This window comes from Leuciscus leuciscus, assembly GCF_965113295.1.
Source record: "Leuciscus leuciscus genome assembly, chromosome: 21".
NCBI classification, from domain to species: Eukaryota; Metazoa; Chordata; class Actinopteri; order Cypriniformes; family Leuciscidae; genus Leuciscus; species Leuciscus leuciscus.
In genome coordinates this window covers 36,735,646-36,751,230 of record NC_138745.1, presented here as the reverse complement: position 1 = coordinate 36,751,230, position 15,585 = coordinate 36,735,646, and the positions used below count along the sequence as shown (strand labels likewise).

General features: G+C 42.5%; 1 protein-coding gene across 4 annotated transcripts in view; it reads left to right on the top strand.

Moving 5' to 3' along the window:
- sec31b (SEC31 homolog B, COPII coat complex component) overlaps positions 1–15,585 on the top strand; it is a 39,109-nt gene that overhangs the window by 16,336 nt on the left and 7,188 nt on the right. For 2 of the 4 annotated variants that reach the window (XM_082152397.1, XM_082152396.1), the window contains exons 17-24: positions 72–217; positions 1,955–2,128; positions 4,093–4,215; positions 9,969–10,095; positions 11,558–11,932; positions 13,120–13,158; positions 14,290–14,348; positions 14,969–15,094. In XM_082152397.1, coding sequence (XP_082008523.1) covers positions 72–217; positions 1,955–2,128; positions 4,093–4,215; positions 9,969–10,095; positions 11,558–11,932; positions 13,120–13,158; positions 14,290–14,348; positions 14,969–15,094 — 1,169 coding nt within the window. The remainder of the gene's footprint in view (positions 1–71; positions 218–1,954; positions 2,129–4,092; positions 4,216–9,968; positions 10,096–11,557; positions 11,933–13,119; positions 13,159–14,289; positions 14,349–14,968; positions 15,095–15,585) is intronic. The other 2 variants (XM_082152399.1, XM_082152398.1) reach the window with 1 other exon arrangement.

The following is a 15,585-nucleotide window of genomic DNA, read 5'->3' as shown; positions in this document are numbered from 1 at the left end:
CATCACTCTAAGCATATAACAGAGTGTGTGTTGTTTCGGAGTGATTGACAGGTGTGTGTGTGTGTGTTCAGATACTCTAGGAGCTCGTCTGGACGCTGAAGGCTCAGAGAAACATCGTCTGCAAGCCTGTCTGTGCTTCATCTGCTCCGGGAACATCGAGCGTCTGGTGGAGTGCTGGACGTCACAGAGAGACTGCTCGTCTCCGCTCGCGCTCGAGGTCACGGCACCATCACACACACACACACACACATCATTCACATTTATTCACATCTGCTGCGTCCCAATTCGCCTACTTACACCGTGTCCTAACCAGACGCGATGCGCTAGGATTCCAGCGACAAATAATTTGTCTGTCCACACTAGACGCGACGCGACTGCGAGATGCGCCAATCAATCAAAACCCACAGCCAATCAGAGCAGCGTGTGGGCGGAGTCTTCCGGCGAGTGCACGGCACCAGAGCGTAATCCTGAGGCACTCGCAAGAAAATGGATAAATCGCTACTTAATCAAATTCACAAATATTACACCATTTAAACATTATTAAAAACACATAGGCTGAGTTACTAAAACAATATTTGTCAAAGAATACACTTGTTTGTTCACAGTTTGAACGTTCTTGTTTCCATTTGTTTGATTTCAAGATCTGAGGTGAATTATCCATTGTTGCTTTTACAGCTTCAAAGCTGGAGCACTAAATGATATTCAGAGTCACATGACACGCTTTTAACATTAATTATACCATGGTCTGGGTGAATACTCGATTCTGATTGGCTGCAGGGTGTCCATTATAAACTGATAGAGGACACCTAGTAAAGGAGTTCTGGTGAAACTGACTGTTTACCGTTTGAAATTAATAAATAAATGTGCTGGCTACATCAGCTGTGAGTAACCATAGCAACAGGCAGACTATAATTCGAGCGGACTATAAATATCTCCGGTTGCTAAATAAACCGTCAGGCGTAACCAGGGAAACCAAGTTATTGTTTGTAAAAACTTTACATTTCGATTGTAAAACTAATTAAAATATAAACTAATGTTTTAAAAATGTGTTATTTGGCAAGTGACCATGATATAAGCGGGTTAATGCCCTTCGAGGTGTCCACTGTCAGGTATTAATGGACTTCGGCGGAGGCAACCGTCCGACGCGCATCACGCCTCACCGTCGTCCATTAATACCTGACAATGGACACCTCGTCGGGCATTAACCCTTACATAAAGCACATAAACAGTGTCTGAGATTATCATCGCCACACTTTGTGTTTGTTGTTCCAGCGCGACGTCGTGGGTCTTTCATGCGGAGACTCTCCTCATGTGTTTGTAATTTGAATATAATGATGCATTTAGAAGTTAATGCCAAAACGTATCCTTACAAAAGTTGTCCTTACAATGCTGCTGCATATGAAATATTAATGTGGACAACATTGAATAAATGCATTTGTCAGGTTAGATACTGATAATTAATCACTCAAACACCTCTGCGTAACCGTGCCGGACTCGCGCGTCCTCCATGTCTGTAGTTTTTTAACACTTTTCACTCGCGTTTGTAGTTCTAATCGAATCCTCGTCCAATGCGCGATGGGTTGTGGGCGTTATTAGCCGTTAGCGTGTTCACGGATCTGCACTTGACCATCCGGGTGTCTGTGCATTACTCATTTCAACATACGACGATTTGGGACGTACTAATTCTATTTTCAAATACTATTCAGGACAGATAGTATGCGGATTGGGACGCACCGATCGTTTCAAAGCAGCTTTAGAAAAAGAGTTTTGTTATCAGAGACTGTCTAAGTTATGCATTTCAGAAATGTACATATACAAAGTCACAGTTAGCTAAAAATGTATTAATTTAAACAATGTAATAATTTAAGGCAGAAACAATGAGCTCATTGAAGTAATGAATACTTGCGTTGAGCTCGTGTGTGTGTGACGTCTGTGTTGTCGTGTGTGTGTGCAGGATCTGGTGGAGAAGGTGATGATCCTGCGGAGGTCGATCGAGCGTCTGCGTAACAGCGAGGTGTGTGTGCGAAGCTCAGCGCTGACGGAGAAACTCATCCAGTACTCCAGTATACTGGCGTCACAGGGCAGCTTGACCTCCGCACTCAACTATCTGCCCGACGACTGCGACCAGGTACACACACACACCCACACACACACGTATATGTAAACATATAGAAGCACTTCACACTTTATACACCAGGGGTCGGCAAGTAACTTTGGCCGCAGGCCAATATTTTTTTTAGCCAGTAGATGGCGGGCCAGCTACACAGAGTAGGCCTATGGATACAAATTAAATACTTTTATATAGGCCTATAATCGCGGAATATGATGTGTCCGTCACCGTCCGTGGATCATTCGTTCAATCGTTTTTTCAAATTAAAACCAAAAATAAAAAGATGAAAAACGACTTGTTTTTCCATTATTTATTTCCTGAACTAAAATGAAAAAACGAATAACAATGGGTTTTCTGATTTTGCTCAGATCAAAAATAGAAAAAATTTATTACTGGATTAGACAAATTTTAATTTTGATTTTTAATTTAAACCTTAGGCATATATCAAGGAAATCATTTTAAACAGATCAAGTACTATTGTGGTAACAGATTACAGCCATTTTAATAAAGGTGTGAATAGCAATCATACTCATTCGCTTACAGTCCGACTTTTGAACTTTATTCCTTTTTTTTGTATTATTATTTACTCGGGACACACACATACACACCTAAGGTTTAAGGAGTTCTGCGCGGGACTGTTTTTTTCCCGTCCCGCTCCCACAAGGTTCTATTCAGCAACCGCTTAAAATACACTCGGTGTTCACCCGCTTTATTTCCCGACCTGACGGGTCCGCACAATTTAGATCTCGTTTCCATAATCTCACATTCAAATGTCTCTAACGGCAAGAATGAGATTAAGTAGCCTATAATAAATGCTATACAAAAATTGTGTTCGTGTCAATATAAATATTAGGCTATTTTAACATTGTACTGTCAGTAGAGAAAAAAAATGCCACAGAAAAAAATTATGAAATATAAATAGCCTAACATAAATTAAATAGGACAAAGCCTATCACTGAAATTTCTAAGCAACATAAACGAAAATCATATTGCCCTACTGACAAATGAAGTAGGCTATTTTCTGCCGAACTATTTCAAACATCCTTGCAAAAAAAGAATGTTGTTGACTGACAATGGTTCCAGTACCAAACAGCTCCTCAGAGCTAGGTGTACAGGTGGTCAGAATTAAGTGCGGATACGCTGTCAAAAGATGTCGGGAGTGGGCTATTGTCAGTCAGACCGCCCGCTCCGTCCAAAGTACACCAGAGTTCTGACCGCTACCGTCTTTTGACGCGCGAATGGACACAAAGTGGTCAAGCGTATAACTAGACGCGGCAGGCGCGAATTTGACGAGCTATTCGCGTCCGGTATGAACGCACAGTTATACTTTAAAATGTAATCCCGCGCCGCATGATTCCCTATGAGTGTTTCACACAGTATGCGGCGGTGAAATCGCCGTGCGACTACGGCTTTTCTCAAGTAGTGGAAGAGTTTTGTGCAGCATTTAGGACTTCCAAAATAATCCGGCGGGCCAGAAAATATTGCTGGCGGGCCAGTTTTGGCCCGCGGGCCGCCAGTTGTCGTTCCCTGTTATACATAAACTACAGCTTTCCTGTAGCTCAAACAAAAGGTCATGGGTTCGTTTCCCTGGGAAAACAAGAACTGATAAGAATGTAAATGTGTACCTTGAAATGCTTTGGATAAAAGCTTCTGCCAAATGCATAAATGTAATTCCATGAGCAGCTCATGAGAGTAAAAGCTGCTCCACACACACACGCCATCTGCATCTGCTTGAGTTTGAGTCGCTTTAACGCAGAAAACACAGCAAACAAACAATCTTTCCATATTTGTAATGAGAAACGCGTATCATTTAGTGTATCATTAATGTAATGCACTAAACCACCACTGACAGTCACACACTAAAGTCTAGAAACCACTCAGAATACCCTACCGTTTGCATTAAAAGTGCGTTTCTTGTGCTTCATCTGTGTAGTAAGTGTTCTCTGTGTGTGTGTGTGTGTGTGTGTGTGTGTGCGCTCTAGGTTGCTGTTGGGATGTTGAGAGACAGACTGTCACATGCGAAGGGCGAGACGCAGCAGAGACAACAACCGTCCACACCAGCAGGGGGCGCTACGAACACACACACTCCTCCAGCACACACACAGGTACTGACACACCCGTCCATACCAGCAAGAGGTGCTGCGAGTGCGAACACACACACACACACGCTCCTCCAGCACACACACACTCCTCTAACATGCTCCTCCAGCACACACACACTCCTCTAACATACATGCTCCTCCAGCACACACACACACACACGCTCCTCCAGCACACACACACTCCTCTAACATACATGCTCCTCCAGCACACACACACACACACGCTCCTCCAGCACACACACACTCCTCTAACATACATGCTCCTCCAGCACACACACACTCCTCTAACATACATGCTCCTCCAGCACACACACACGCTCCTCCAGCACACACACACTCCTCTAACATACATGCTCCTCCAGCACACACACACTCCTCTAACATACATGCTCCTCCAGCACACACACACTCCTCTAACATACATGCTCCTCCAGCACACACACACACACACACACGCTCCTCCAGCACACACACACTCCTCTAACATACATGCTCCTCCAGCACACACACACACACACACACACACACACGCTCCTCCAGCACACACACACTCCTCTAACATACATGCTCCTCCAGCACACACACACTCCTCTAACATACATGCTCCTCCAGCACACACACACTCCTCTAACATACATGCTCCTCCAGCACACACACACACACACACACACACACGCTCCTCCAGCACACACACACTCCTCTAACATACATGCTCCTCCAGCACACACACACTCCTCTAACTCACACGCTCCTCCAGCACACACACACTCCTCTAACATACACGCTCCTCCAGCACACACACACACTCCTCTAACATACACGCTCCTCCAGCACACACACGCTCCTCCAGCACACACACACTCCTCTAACTCACACGCTCCTCCAGCACACACACACTCCTCTAACTCACACGCTCCTCCAGCACACACGCTCCTCCAGCACACACACACTCCTCCAGCACACACACACACTCCTCCAGCACACACACACACTCCTCTAACATACACGCTCCTCCAGCACACACACACTCCTCTAACTCACACACTCCTCCAGCACACACGCTCCTCCAGCACACACACTCCTCCAGCACACACACACTCCTCCAGCACACACACTCCTCCAGCACACACACTCCTCCAGCACACACGCTCCTCCAGCACACACGCTCCTCCAGCACACACACTCCTCCAGCACACACACACTCCTCTAACATACATGCTCCTCCAGCACACATGCTCCTCCAGCACACACACTCCTCCAGCACACACGCTCCTCCAGCACACACACACTCCTCCAGCACACACACTCCTCCAGCACACACACACTCCTCCAGCACACACACTCCTCCAGCACACACACTCCTCCAGCACACATGCTCCTCCAGCACACACACTCCTCCAGCACACACGCTCCTCCAGCACACACGCTCCTCCAGCACACACACACTCCTCTAACATACATGCTCCTCCAGCACACATGCTCCTCCAGCACACACACTCCTCCAGCACACACGCTCCTCCAGCACACACACTCCTCCAGCACACACACACACGGGTACAGTTCACTCCAGTACAGTACAGTACTCTGTCATCATCACGGTCTGTGGTTACGCTGTGCACGCAGTCTGCTGATGATCATCAGACACTGTTTGCTTTCCGATGGCCTGATGTGTGTGTTGTGAAAGAGGAGCTGGCATACAGTGTGTCTGCTGTTGTGAAAGGGCGTCTCGCTCTGATTTACAGTGGATGTTTTTGCGTCATCCTCGTGTTTGAGGTTTTGTTGTCTTCGGGGAGTTCGTGCTGAAGCTGAATAAGGTTAATATAGTTTCACAACAGACTTTTAAATATCATTATGAAAACCTTGTTGTGTAAACATTCATACTTGAACTGGTTCAAAACACACCAGACAGTCTGTTAATAATAATGTTAGCATTCAGATACTGTTATAGATTTTATTTTTATTTTAGTTCTAGAATTAGTGCTTATAGTTAAATTAAATGAAAACAAGAAAGATTGCCTTAGCTGAAATAAAGTAATATTAGGTTAATGTAAATGTTTTTATGGTTTTAGTTAATAAAACTATAATAACTGTCACGATTATTACCATATCAATGTGTCGCAGGATATGGAAATGACATCATTATGATATTCAACCCCAAATTCAGAAAAGTTTTGTAAAACACTATAAAATCTGTGATTTGTTAATTGACTGAAACCTTTATTTCACTGACAAAAGTACAAATTAAAAATAAATCAGTGTGTTCACTGGCTAAATTAATTGCGTTTTGTAAATATAAGCAATTCTTGATTTTGATGCTGCAAAAGAGTCAGAATAAAAGTGATAAGATTATAGAATCTCCAAGTTAAACTCTTTTGAAACAGTCCACTATTAGTATAGTAGGTGAGCGCATCATGATCGGGTTAAAGGAGCACCTCAGTCTTTGCCAGCAAACACGGGTCAAGGCTCATCACTTTGTGCCAAATTTCATAAGAGATTTGTCAAATGATTAAAAATAATCATATTTCTCAATGAAAGATTGCAAAGTATTTAGGTCTTTCACCATCTAACATACATGATGTGTGACCCTGGACCACATAACCTGTCTCAAGTCAACCGGGGATATTTGAGGCAATAGCCAACGAGACACTGTATGGGTCAAAATTATCGATTTTTCTTTTATGCCAAAAATCATTAGGATATTAAGTAAAGATCATTTTCCATGAGGATATTTTGTAGATTTCCTACCGTAAATATATAAAACTTTTATTTCTGTGAGTGAATGCTGCACAATCACCAACATAAATGTAGAACTTTAAAGGAGATTTTCTCAATGTTTCGCCAAATATCGTCCTATCCTAACAAACCACACATCAATGGGAAGCTGAATAAATAAGTTTTCCATTGGTTGTAAAAAGTTGACCCATGTGACTGGTTTTGTGGTCTTGTCCACATATTATCCCGAGAGTCCAGAAGAAATCTCAGTCTGTGTAGGGCAAGGCAGGAGACCGGTTGTAGTGCATAACCTTTGACCCCTCAGATGGCATTGCATGAGAAACCATCATGCTACTGTGTTAAATACAGCCACATGTGCACAGGAGTACTTTGGAAAACCTTCGTCACTGAACAGTCTGACGCTGCATCAAGAAACGCGACTCGAGCCTCTGTTATAGGAGAACGCTGTACGTTTGGTGAATGCAGAGATGCTTGTATCACGTGAAAATTCCACTTGCAAAACTTCAACAGTTAGTATCTTCAATTCCTGAAAGATTAAAAAGTGTAATGTGATGCGAGACATGCCTCAGTCCCTACTTTTGTTGTTGCAGCCATCAAAATCAAAAAGATTTATACTGAAAAATAGGTTCAAGGAATAAAGGTTCAAGAGAATTAATATTAACATTTTACAAAATGCCCTACTTTTCTGGAAATGGGGGTTGAATTGCCCACTATGTGTACATTACAATGAATGTCACCTACACTTGAGCCGATCAGGTTGCGTCTGTCGTCTCGTCTGCTCTTTTGCCCCGTTTACACCTGGTGTTAAGATGCGCTTTGGTTGATCGGTTCACAAGTGGACGATGGAGTAAACGGGGTCTAGAATGTTTTGCTTCCACTTGCAGGGTTTCCGTGGGGCATTAAAAAGCATTAGAAGTCATTAAATGGATTTTGCGAAGATTAAGGCCTTAAATAGCATTAGAAAGCATTACATTTTAATCCTACAGGCATTAAAAATGTAGATATAGTTTTGAAGAAAATGTGATACTGTCAATTTATTTGAATATAGCCTTCATAATGAATAATTTTTGTTTCCAAACCACATTAATCGTGATAACTACAATTCATTTTGTATTTAATCATTTATAAGTGATATATAATTGTTCATGAAGGCTGGAAATGAAAAACACCTTATATTCAGATGTGCAGAATTATTAGGCACTTTTTCTTTTACAGATAAAATAAGCCACAAACAAGATTTAACTCAGACTGAAAAGTCAAAAATGATTAAATCCCCATGAGAAGGATGCAATACTAATGCAATACTAGAGATTGCAGTTAAGGCATGACATTGGCCATTGGACAGTGAAATACTCATTGAGTCAGCAGGGTCAGACAAATACAGGTGGAGAAGAAATTACACATGTTAACTTTAAAAGAATGAAGAATTAAGAGTGAAACCATCAGGAACCCTTTAGTCTTCAGCGCCACCGTTTTCCAGAACTGCAACCTACCTGGAGTCTCCAGAAGAGCAAGGTGTCAGGGTCTCAGAGACTTAGGTTAGGTAAAGAATCCTAAAAAATGACCCCCATTTAATAAGAATCACAAGCTGAAGTGTAGTAAAACACATGAAGACTGGTTTTTGATAGGCTTTATAGACAGACAGATTGAGAGTGACTCTTGAAGGACCAGCACCACATCCTCTTCTCCCACCATGACAGTAAGTTTTGGGAGTTCATTTTTAGTCCATCTCTGCAAAACGGAGGGTAAATCTATGGACTTTTTCAGATCTTTCAATCCAATGGACAAAATAAGCTCACGCAATTGACTATATGAACGTGATCAGAGTCGACGGAAAAACACACGGAGAGCATCAGCTTTCATTTCTGCTCTGACAGACGCAAGACCAGCCGAACGCTGTGTGTGTGTGTGTGTGAGAGATCAGGAAATGCTGAGAGAACATTGTGCTTGGTACGCTTTTCCTCTTCAAACTAAACTTGGGTCTCCAGCCGACAAAGTTTAAATCCCGTCTGGCTAGTGCGCTTCCCGTAATGTTCACGCATGGGGTCAGTAGGCGGAGAGTAGGGGTCTTCTGTGGCTGCTCGAGCACATGAGCATTTACACTACGAAAGTCCGGAAGTCTGGAAGTGGTTGAAAGTGAACAAGCTCAAAACATACTAGACCCCGTTTACTCCTGTATTTAGCATCGTCCACTTGTGATCCGATCAACCAAAGCGCATCTTAACACCAGGTGTAAACAGGACATGAGGCCTAATCCTGCCTTAATCGAAGCCCTGTCTGTGAAACCATGTTTCAATGACCCGTTTTCAGTGGCAATCCACTGTTACGATGCAAATATAAACGTGATGGAGCAAAATGATGCCCGTTTGGGCCGTTCACAGAGAATGCCCGTTTTTATGGATAGCCATTACATAGTATTTGCATTGTTTTTGTGTAAACGCGGTGTTATAAATGTGCGGCGCTCTACTTAAAACAGGATCTACTTTTAAAAGACACATCTCTACAAAAATACATGTGGCGTCAGATATAACCTGTGCCGTTGTTCATATTGACATCTGACTGACACACTTTAAAAGGTCTAAACTCACATTTTGGACACAATTCAATAAATTACAATAATGCTGTCTCCATAACTGCAATATTTTCTGCTCCAGAGACATCCTCTAAAGTGCATGGAAGAGATATTCTGCCAGTAATATTGTTATTTAACAGCTTCACAGCCACAGAACCAGCCCTCGGAGTTTGCTTATTTTAATTACAGAGGAAACGGATAGCATACGTGCTTAGTATGTTTCTTATACTCAAGTTTTTTTTAATGCAAGTCTAATATTAATATTTGATTTCATTTCATCTTTACTGTTTCTCAGTTACCAATAACAACACTGGGAATAATAATAAGTTGCTCTAACTTGCACCTCGTTCCTCGTGTGTTTGCTTCATCGCGGCTGCTCAGACTGTTGCATAAGCTTGACCTGTAATGCAATAGTTATTCAGGCATGTGTTGTAATGTGTGTCCTGCGCAGGGGTCGTACCCGTCCACACACCCTCCGCAGACGATGCCCCGTCTCTTCAACCCTCAGACTGATTCTGCTGGAGCGCCACGGCCCAGCCTGAGACCACAATACCCACAATACCCTGCCACAGCTCCAGGTAACCACATCAGCTTCATAACACACCCTGCCCTCTACTAAAGGTTTTTCTAGTCGACTAGTAGTCGTTCATGTAAGCCATTAGTCGACTAATCGCACGTTTATATTAATAAGCCATCAATCATAATAATGCCCCTTTAATCGCCTATAAATAATACATAGTCTAATCAGCGCTCGAATGCACACGTACAGCTCCAGGTCACCACATCAGCTTCATAACACATCCTAACAACCGGTTCACACCATATTTTATCCGGCATGCATGTGAAAGCACACTTTTGATGGACAAAATAAATATGATTTCACACAAAACATGCCCAAAATGCACAGAATAAGCATGTCTAGTGTGATTTAACTAGAACTGGAGTATGTCAGAAAAGAAAATGAAGACTCAAAAATATTTAAAGAAGATTTACCCATTTAAACTGGTTTTTAATTATTCAGTTTGGGTGAAAGTATGGTGTTTTATATAAAAAGAAAAACTAAAGTAAACTAACCAGAAAATATGATGTAGAACACAGACCGGTGAATAGACTTGCACTAGCCAAATCAAACGAGTTTGCTGTCTTGTGAACATATGGAAGTGATTGAAATGACAAGATCGGAGCTGTTTTCTTGGTTGTTTTTGTTGTTTACTATTGACATGCCAGTGTTGTACACCTCGCCTTCTTCACAAACTTTCAAAACTATCAAGTTTAAAATGACCAACTTCTGAAAACTAATTTAAAGTTGTCTTTGTAAAGTAATGCTCGCTTATAAGTAGCTTTGGATGCGTAGTTTGATGCGTGTTGCTTTTTCAAATGCACGTTATATACGACTTAAACTCGAGTGCTTTCAAAGTGAGCAGCGTTTACTGAGCCGTACGTCACTGACAAGCTGCACATAGCAAATAAATATCGTGATTTTCAAAATCACGATTAGCCAAATCGGTCTAAGCGCGATTAATCGTGCAGCCCTATTCATATTACATCCTAATAATTGAAATAATGAAGAAGAAAAAAGTTCTTACTGACCCTAAAAGTTTTGTACTCTTAGCAGAGTCTTAAGGTCCTTGCACACTGAGTCCGAGACTTTCGTATTCGTCATTCAGTGGCTCTGAATGTCAAACGCCTCTCAAAATGCTAGAGCTATGGATGCGAAAAACCCGATCTGGATTTTTTTATGACGGATGAAAGTTGTGATTAACACAACATAGGGTCGTATTTATTTTTTATTCGACGAGTGTCAAGTCAAGTCAAGTTTATTTGTATAGCGCTTTTCACAATACAGATTGTATCAAAGCAGCTTCACAGTATTAAATTAAAATAATACAACAAAGTTTGTTTCAAGAGGAATTTATTGATTGATAAAATTAAATTAAATATCCCCAAAATATCCCCAACTGAGCAAGCCAAAGGCAACAGTGTGCAAGCACCTTTACACATCGACCCCAGAAACACTCTAGTAAATGTTTCCTCCTCCAGGTTTCCCTCAGTCTCAGCCGTTCCCTCAGTCCGGGTCTCTCGGTGGCCCTTTGGGCTTCATGTCCGGCCCGTCGATGCCCTCCTCCAGCCTGACGGATCCTTCAGTGCCGCCCGCGTCTCCGCCGGGACCCCTGGTGTCTCCATCGGGACCCATGATGTCTCCTCCACCCGCTCCAGGGTTCATATCTCCCACCTCTCTGCCAGGCGGACCGATGCCCTTCTTCCCAGGCCCTCCACACACACAGGGGCCTCCACACACACACACACCTGCCAGCGGTGTGTATACGCCTCTCGGAGCCGGTTATCCTCAGGGTGGACCCGGCGCTCCAGGAGTGAAGAGCTTCACCGGCACCAGCCTCCCACCTCCACCCACAGGTACATGCTGAACCCTTCAACAGTTTGGAATGATCCTAGGTGTATATGACATTCTTCTTTCAGACGAATACAATCAGAGTTATATTAAAAAATGTCCTGGCTCTTACAAGCTTTATAATGGCAGTGAATGGCAGGATATTTTTCAAAGTCCATCAAAGTGCATCTATCCATCATAAAAGTGCATCTATACATCATAATAGTGCATCTATCCATCATAATAGTGCATCTATCCATCATAATATGCTCCACACGGCTCCGGGGGCCTTTAATAAAGGCCTAAAGATAGATAGATAGATAGATAGATGGACAGACCGATAGATAGATAGAATAAAGTTCATTTATGGCCACTTTCCAGCTAAAGCCAAGCCTTTCGGGCCCTCTCTCCTAAACACAGAAAGAGGGACCCTTTCTAGGCTGCTTTCCAAGAAACACTGTTGCATACATAGTGTACATTAAAACAGAGATGTGCAGAGAAGCAAGAACTGCTCTCCACTCCGACCCCTGGAGCCTTGAAGACCAAAGAGGGAGAAAACACGGTGAAACAGAGACGGAGAAGTCAGGCTGATGAGATTTATCTTGCAAGAACTATATTTATTTAAACCATTTTATAACACACCTCTCCATGACCAAATTTAAGTAAAATACTAACATTTTTACTTTTCCTCCATCCAGTAATAATTTGGCAAATAAAAGCCACACAGAATGTGTTTTCATTCCATCGTTTTTAACCTAAACTCCGGCCCAGACGTGACTGACCGTTGCGCTCGCATCTCGCTTCCGTAGTTTAGCAGAGTATCATGTATTACGCGGCTTTCTAAAGCGCGGTGCTCAAGTTAAAATAACGTTTAAAAGCGCGTCTCACGTTTCTAACCACATCCTTACAGGAACATGCAGAACCCGTCGCAAGTGTGGGACGATTCAGATGTTGTTGTGTGTTTGAAAGAAGTGTCTCCAGGAAGAGCATACATAAATGATCTACTCACCATCATGTTCAATGATGATGATGATGATGATGATGATGATAAAAAAGGCACCAGCTGATCTCCTTTTGTTTGAGGAAGGAAGTTGCACAGGTTTGGGGAGAATAACCGATCACAGAAATCACAGAATTGTGAATTTTGTTTTTTGGGAGTTGAAAACTCCTCTGGAGTGACTCTGAAATATTGTTCCTGCTGTTTGATTTCCAGGATATTTCCCATGGCTGACTTACCAGACAGAAGAGGAAGGTGTGTGTGTGTGTGTGTGTGTGTGTGTGTGTGTGTGCGTGCGTGCGTCTGTGTTATATAAGCTTCAGAACAGTGATAGTTGTGTGTGTGTGTGTGTGTGTGTGTGTGTTTATAAGCTTCAGAACAGAGACATTGTGTTTGTTTATAAGCTTCAGAACAGTGTGTGTGTGTGTGTGTGTGTGTGTGTGTGTGTGTGTGTGTGTGTGTGTGTGTGTGTGTGTGTGTGTGTAAGCTTCAGAACAGAGCATTGTGTGTGTATTCCAGTGCTTCATAGGGACAGCAACAGTCCAAACAGGCCATCCTCGATCTCGGCTCGTCTAATACTTAATGCTGACTGATGATGAGTTGTGTGTCAGAATAATAATAACAGCACACTGATCGTGTTGAGCTTCCCGTGTGATCTCCCGGAGGCTCATGGGTAATCATGTTTGTGGGGCTTCTGAAGGCTGTTTGCAAGTTTGCTGTGTGAGTTTTGCATTCGGATGATATAATCTGACAGATTGAGAGGAAGGAGAGTTAATAATACTGTTCAGAGTTTGGGGTCTGTATTTTTATTCATCAAACCTGCATTTATTTGATCAATAATACTGTGTAAAATAGTGAAATATTATTATAATGTAAATCAGATGTGTTCTATGTGAATATATAGTAAAGTGTAATTTATTCCTGTGATCAAAGCTGAATTTTCAGCATCATTACTCCAGTCTTCAGTGTCACATGATCCTTCACAAATCACTCTAATATGATGATTTGATGCTCAAGAAACATTTATGATATTATCAATGTTGAAAACAGTTTTAATGCATCCTTGTTGAATCTTCCTGACCCCTAAACCTTCAGACGGTAGCGTCAATCAGGCAGAAACAGAATCACTCTTAGAAATGAGAGTGAATATCAGATCATCCATTAGCGTTTCACACCCGACAAACTCCTGTATGTCAGAAGTTAAGCTTGATGAAGTGTGTTTGTGGCTCTTCCTGTGCTATAAAGGAGAAGTAGTCGACGCCATGACATTCACACATTTATAAGTGTGACTTTAGTGTCCGGATGAGTTTTGGTGCTGCTTTATTAATGCATGCATTATTATTATTTACATGCATGTTTTGGTGACTGTGACTATTCTCTCTTCAGCGGCTCATGACGGGTGGAACGACCCTCCGGCCGTACGCTCAGGACAACGCAAGAAGAAGGTATTTACTTGCATAATGATGTCAATACCGATTATAATATATTTAATGGGAAACAATATGATGAGTCCCAACCAAGCTTCTCTCTTGAATCCGACACTGAAGAGACTTAAACTGCAGTTCATCGACTGGCCACTAGAGGCCGGCTGCAGAAGAGACTCAATCCCATAGACACGCATGTTAAAATGCCCAACTTTACAGCAGAAAAACACATGTTTACAGTCTGGTGCTAAAAGTGGTTTTGGTCTATATCGCTAATGTTGCCCTTCATGACGACTGTGAGGGGGGTGATATTTTTTATAACTCATCCGTTTAAATTATATTAAGCTTTAAAGTTCTGCGTAATTAAGGGCGTGGCCACTTGAGTGACAGGTGGATTGCTGCTGATGTCATTACTAGCCGTTTGTCTGCTGTCTGTTAGCATCACGTCACCTCAGCTAATCCGCCTCGCTGCACATTGTCGTTTATCCGGGAGTGACACGCTAACAAGATGGCGACGGCCGGCTCCGCCCACTTTGTGCTTCAAAAACGCTCTTCAGAAACACTACGAGTGACGTCACACACACTACGCACATATGTTTTTACAGTCTATGGTTTATATTGTGTGTGTGTGTGTTGTTCAGCTGCCAGAGAACTACACTCCTCCTGCTCCGATCACAGCGCCGGTGATGGGCTTCCCAACGGAGAATCCTGTGCAACAGGACCGAGTCCAGGTCCCTCCCGGAGCCCCTCAGGAGCCGAACATACAGGTCAGAGGTCATCGTGTTAGAGTCGGATCGGATGTGCTAGTGTGATCTAAGGCTGTCAAAATGGCTGAAAAGATCAATTTGAATTTCTTTCTTAAATATTAGCAAAATTCAAATTATATTTTAATTCTAAAGACAAAAAGTGCTGTATCGTCTGCTATGCCCACAAGAGGGCGCAATAGGCAAATATAAACCAAATCAAGCGTCGCATCTTTAATTGAAATGAAATTCACTTTTTAAAGGGGATTAACTTTTGACACAATTGTACTTAAATAAACCATTTCCCGCCATTTTTCAAATGAACAATGGCGCCGCGCCGCGCCGTAAACTGGATGAGCTAACACAAACACACCGCGTCAGTGACGTCATCATGTCTCGCGTCTTCTGACACACCAAAAATTCGAAAATGCACAGTTTTTGCATTCGAATGTGCATGAAAAATTAGAGAATACTTTATTTGATTTTTGTTAATTAAATAAATGAACTATATTTTA